This window comes from Rhincodon typus, unplaced genomic scaffold, assembly GCF_021869965.1.
Source record: "Rhincodon typus isolate 14 unplaced genomic scaffold, sRhiTyp1.1 hic_rhity00015962, whole genome shotgun sequence".
Lineage (NCBI taxonomy): Eukaryota > Metazoa > Chordata > Chondrichthyes > Orectolobiformes > Rhincodontidae > Rhincodon > Rhincodon typus.
This window is the reverse complement of record NW_025981600.1, coordinates 1-4,166: the sequence shown is the minus strand read 5'-3', so window position 1 is coordinate 4,166 and position 4,166 is coordinate 1. Positions and strand designations below refer to the sequence as shown.

At 43.9% G+C, this 4,166-nt stretch overlaps 1 protein-coding gene across 1 annotated transcript in view; it reads left to right on the top strand.

The window, feature by feature from the left end:
• LOC109932360 (ferritin, middle subunit-like) overlaps window positions 1-3,789 on the top strand; it is a 4,091-nt gene extending 302 nt beyond the window's left edge. Inside the window, exons 2-5 of the mRNA XM_020531588.2 lie at window positions 1-31; window positions 1,660-1,806; window positions 2,904-3,029; window positions 3,490-3,789. Of these exons, the coding sequence (XP_020387177.2) occupies window positions 1-31; window positions 1,660-1,806; window positions 2,904-3,029; window positions 3,490-3,645 (460 nt within the window). The 3' untranslated portion in view covers window positions 3,646-3,789. The remainder of the gene's footprint in view (window positions 32-1,659; window positions 1,807-2,903; window positions 3,030-3,489) is intronic.
• The last annotated feature ends 377 nt before the right edge of the window (window positions 3,790-4,166 follow it).

Sequence of the window (4,166 nt, the reverse complement as noted above, 5' to 3'; positions counted from 1 at the left end):
GCTCACTGCCTCCTATCTCTATCAGTCTTTGGTGAGTGTTGCCTCTATGGGGTTAAAATTTAATATATTATGTTGAAGTGAATGGTTTCCCTTGTTTCTAACTAACTTGATCTTGTAGATTGACTGACTTTTTTGTAACTCTTAACTAATTCACAATTCAGGATGGATGTGATCTTATCATAATAATGGAGTATGATACTGATGCCCTAGTTTGCTTGCAGTGATATATGAAAGGTGGAGTATTCTTGGAATTACTTTCTAATTCACTCACTTAGATAGTTGTGACTGATAGTAACTGTCGTTTCTTCCTTAGGATTGTCAAAACTGGATATTTGTTAGGCCCACTTTTCGGGTGTCATGGTGGCTCAGTGGTTAACACTTCCTCCCAGTCCTAAGGACCTGTGTTTGATCCCAAACTTGGGCAACTGTACAAACTGCAGAAAGACCTTCTCCTTGTGTCTCTTTCCTCATAGTCTAAAGATTTGCAGGTTGGGTAGATTGGGCAATTTAGCATGTCCATAGTGTCTAAGGCTGAGCAGCACATGTGGGTTTAACCATGTGAAATGCATATTACTGACAAGGTTGGGGTGTGGATTTGGTTGGGATGCTGTTTACAATGTTGGTGGTGACTTGATGGGCTGAATGGCCTACTTCAACACAGGTGTTCTATGGTTCTGATGTCCCCTTTAGCAAGTATTTGGGTCAACCATATTGTTGGAATAGAAGCACCAATTAGCTAGTCACCCTCTTTTGGCTGTTGCAATATAACTTGATGCTTAGTTTTCTGGTGATCCCAGATAAACATGATGCTAACTTGGATATGCAGTAAAGATTTGTGGCAACGATTGCCAGTCAGATTTTGCTTATCTGACCAAAAGTATTTAAGGCCAGGCTGTGACTGGCACCCACTTATGTCGGCCACACTTGTGGTCTATATAACTTTTTTCCCTATGTACTATTTGAGATGGGTGTCCATAGTGAGGTGACTATTTGTGGCTTATCCTGTCACCTGGATTAGTTGATCTATAGTGTGTTGATGCTGTTGGATTGTCCTGAGCTATTTGACTCAATAACAGTGAAGAAATGGAGATTCTGTTCCCATGCCAGCCTAACTTGAAACTGGCCCCTTTTTTCCAGTTGGTGCTGTGCCCATGACCACCTAAATGGTAGGATTTGTAGGTTTGAAAGGTGTTTGTTGAAGTATCCTTCCTTGGTGAGGAAAATATTAATGCCTTGCAATAGCCTCATAGTTACTTTATCATCCTTAAGTAGGATTGAGGGACTGAATGGCCTACTCCTGTTTGTTTTGATCAGTTTTGTGTTTTTCCACTTTACACTTGGAAAAATGAACCAGTGACCAGAATTCCTTCTGGTTAACTTCGAATTGAGCAGGGTAGATTGTACTTACTCCAGTTTCTTTCTTCCAACTGAGCTGTCACTTTGTCAAAAGCTACAACTTAATGTTCATCATGGAACCAAATTAAATCTACATCTGCACAACTAACTGAACAACACTTGCTTATCACCCATTTCGATATACCAGAGGTTTAACAACTTATTGAATAGTCAGTTTGATTTAGAATGCTAAAGTTTCCAATTCTGAGATGAGAACTGAGGCCACTGATATGATTCAATGGGATATAATTTGTTCTCTTCCAGATGTCCTACTTTGACTGGGATGATGTTGCTCTCCCCCATTTCTCCCAGTTCTTCAAAGATCAGTCCCAGGAGAAGCAGGAACATGCAGAGAAGCTGCTGAAATTCCAGAATCGGCGTGGAGGCAGAGTCCTCCTCCAGGATGTGAAGGTTGGTGTTGTGTGGATATGGCTGCTCTAGTGGTGTGACTTCCTGTCATCAGTGACAGGATTTTCACATCCTAAAGGAAAGTTTAAAAGGCTCTTTTTTGCTTGGCTTCCCTGTTTGATCTCCAAGTCAAGCAGCAAAGAAACAAACCCTTTGGCCCACCATATCTATGCTGGTCAACAAACCCCAAACTGCACTAATCCCACTTACTCCACTCAGTCTACAGCCTACTGTACTTGTCCAGATGCTGCTCAAATGTTGCTCGAGTAGCTGCCTCTACTATCACTTCCCCCCACCCCATCGGGTGGTACATTCAAATTTCTAGCACCCTCCTTTTCAGGGGGACAAAGTTCCCCCAATCCCTTCTAACTTACTTACTCCTCAAACCTGTGCCCTCTGGTCTTGGTCTGCCATGGGGAAGACATTCTGCCCACCTACTGTCTGGACTCCAATCTTCTATACTTCTAACTTTCTCAGCCCCTTCTCCATGGACTTTCTCTACCTCGGGCAACATTCTGGTGACCCTCACTGCCCTCCCACCCCCTGCAGTGCCACCCTGTCCTTCTGATTGTGGTCCTAGTCACAACACTATTCTGTCTCTGACCTCGCTAGAGTTTTGAGGGGGTGGGGTGGTGGTTGGAAGATGAACAGCTGCCCTTGTGATGTGGCTTACGTTAATCAGTAACTAGATTATCACATCCTAAAGGCAGGTGTAACAAGTGAAGTGTTTCTTTGAACTTCACTTGTCTGTCTCCATGATGTGCAAGGACTATATTGTATCAGTTCTGAGTGTTAATCTCGACCATGTTCCCATGTTAGTGGTTTCAGTGAGATCAAATGTACACTCAGGGTCTAAGTTCAAGGTCTGGTGATGATGTAGCTGGACTCTGTCAGTTTTTAAAGCAATTCTGTTTGTACCAAGTGCAGTCAGACAATATCCAAGTGTGTGCTCCTTCTAGAATTTGATTAGACATGACAGCAATAATGCTTTTCCTCTGCATCAAGAGTAAAGGGTCAACTGTTGAACAAGGGTGCTGCAAGTAATGCAAACCAGTGAGGTTTTTGTCCTGAAGCCTAACTGTCCTCCTTTCCATTCTCAGGAGCCAGAGAGGGATGAGTGGGGTAACAGTCTGCAGGCAATGCAGGTTGCCCTGGATCTAGAGAAGAATGTGAACCAGAGTTTGCTGGATCTACACCAACTCGCCACTGCCCAGACTGACCCTCATGTAAGCATCATCACCTCATTGTGATCACTTAGACAGTGCTAATCAGGTGAAGTGGACTGAATATGCCCACGTTGGGTGAAGGTCGAGCTCCTTGTAATACTTGGAGCAAGGGGTGTCCTGGCCAGTTTTTAAAAGATTTGAAAAGTTGTCTCTAGAACTGCTGTGCACACTGGGCTTCCCCCAGTATTAGTCACTAGAGTAGGGAAAAATCTAGCCAGTGACGTTTCTGCAGATTCTGAATGCCAGTCTTTACTCTTTAGCACCCTTTCTCTCATGCACTGAATATTCCAAACTGGTTGGCTCCCAATGAGCTTTGAAGTTAAATTGTTTTAATTAGTTGGTAGAATCACCTCCTGAAAATGATACTCACTGTTGTGAAATCAGTGGAAAATGTGTAGTGGAAGTGTCCCCCCCCAACATTCTGACTCTTGCAATATTTCACTGCCTGCCTTCCTTTCAGCTGTGTGACTTCCTGGAGACTCACTATTTGGATGAGGAGTTGAAGACCATCAAGCAACTTGGGGACTACATCACCAACCTGAAGCGTCTGGGAGCTCCTGAGAATGGGATGGGAGAGTACCTGTTTGACAGGCTCTCCCTGGAGGACAGCAGTTAGGGTGGCATGGAGTATATTGTTTTCTGCCAGTTTTCTTCAGGTAGAGTTGGAAACAAGTAGTCAATGTCACTTCCTTTTTTGTCAGACCTTGTAACAAAGAATCGATTGTTCTACCTCATTGAAATAAAATCTTTCTTTGATCTACCTGTTCACTGGTCATAACACTGACACCACAGTTTAATCTGCCAGCTATTGGAGTCCAGTTTTCTCTTGAGGGATATGGATGTTAAGTCAACACTTGTCTATTTTTCCTCTTCCTTGTGAGAAGGACATAAACTGTAGTGGTTCATGGTAGCTGGCTCAATTAGTGTCAGACAAGGTGCAGGGCTGGATGAACACAGCAGGCCAAGCAGCATCATAGGAGCAGAGAGGCTGACGTTTCGGGCCTAGACCCTTCATCAGAAAAGGGGGAGGGGAAGGGGGTTTTGAAATAAATAGGGAGAGAGTGGGAGGCGGATAGAAGAGGGATAGAGGAGAGGATAGGTGGAGAGGAAACAAACAGGTCGAAGAGGCGGGGATGG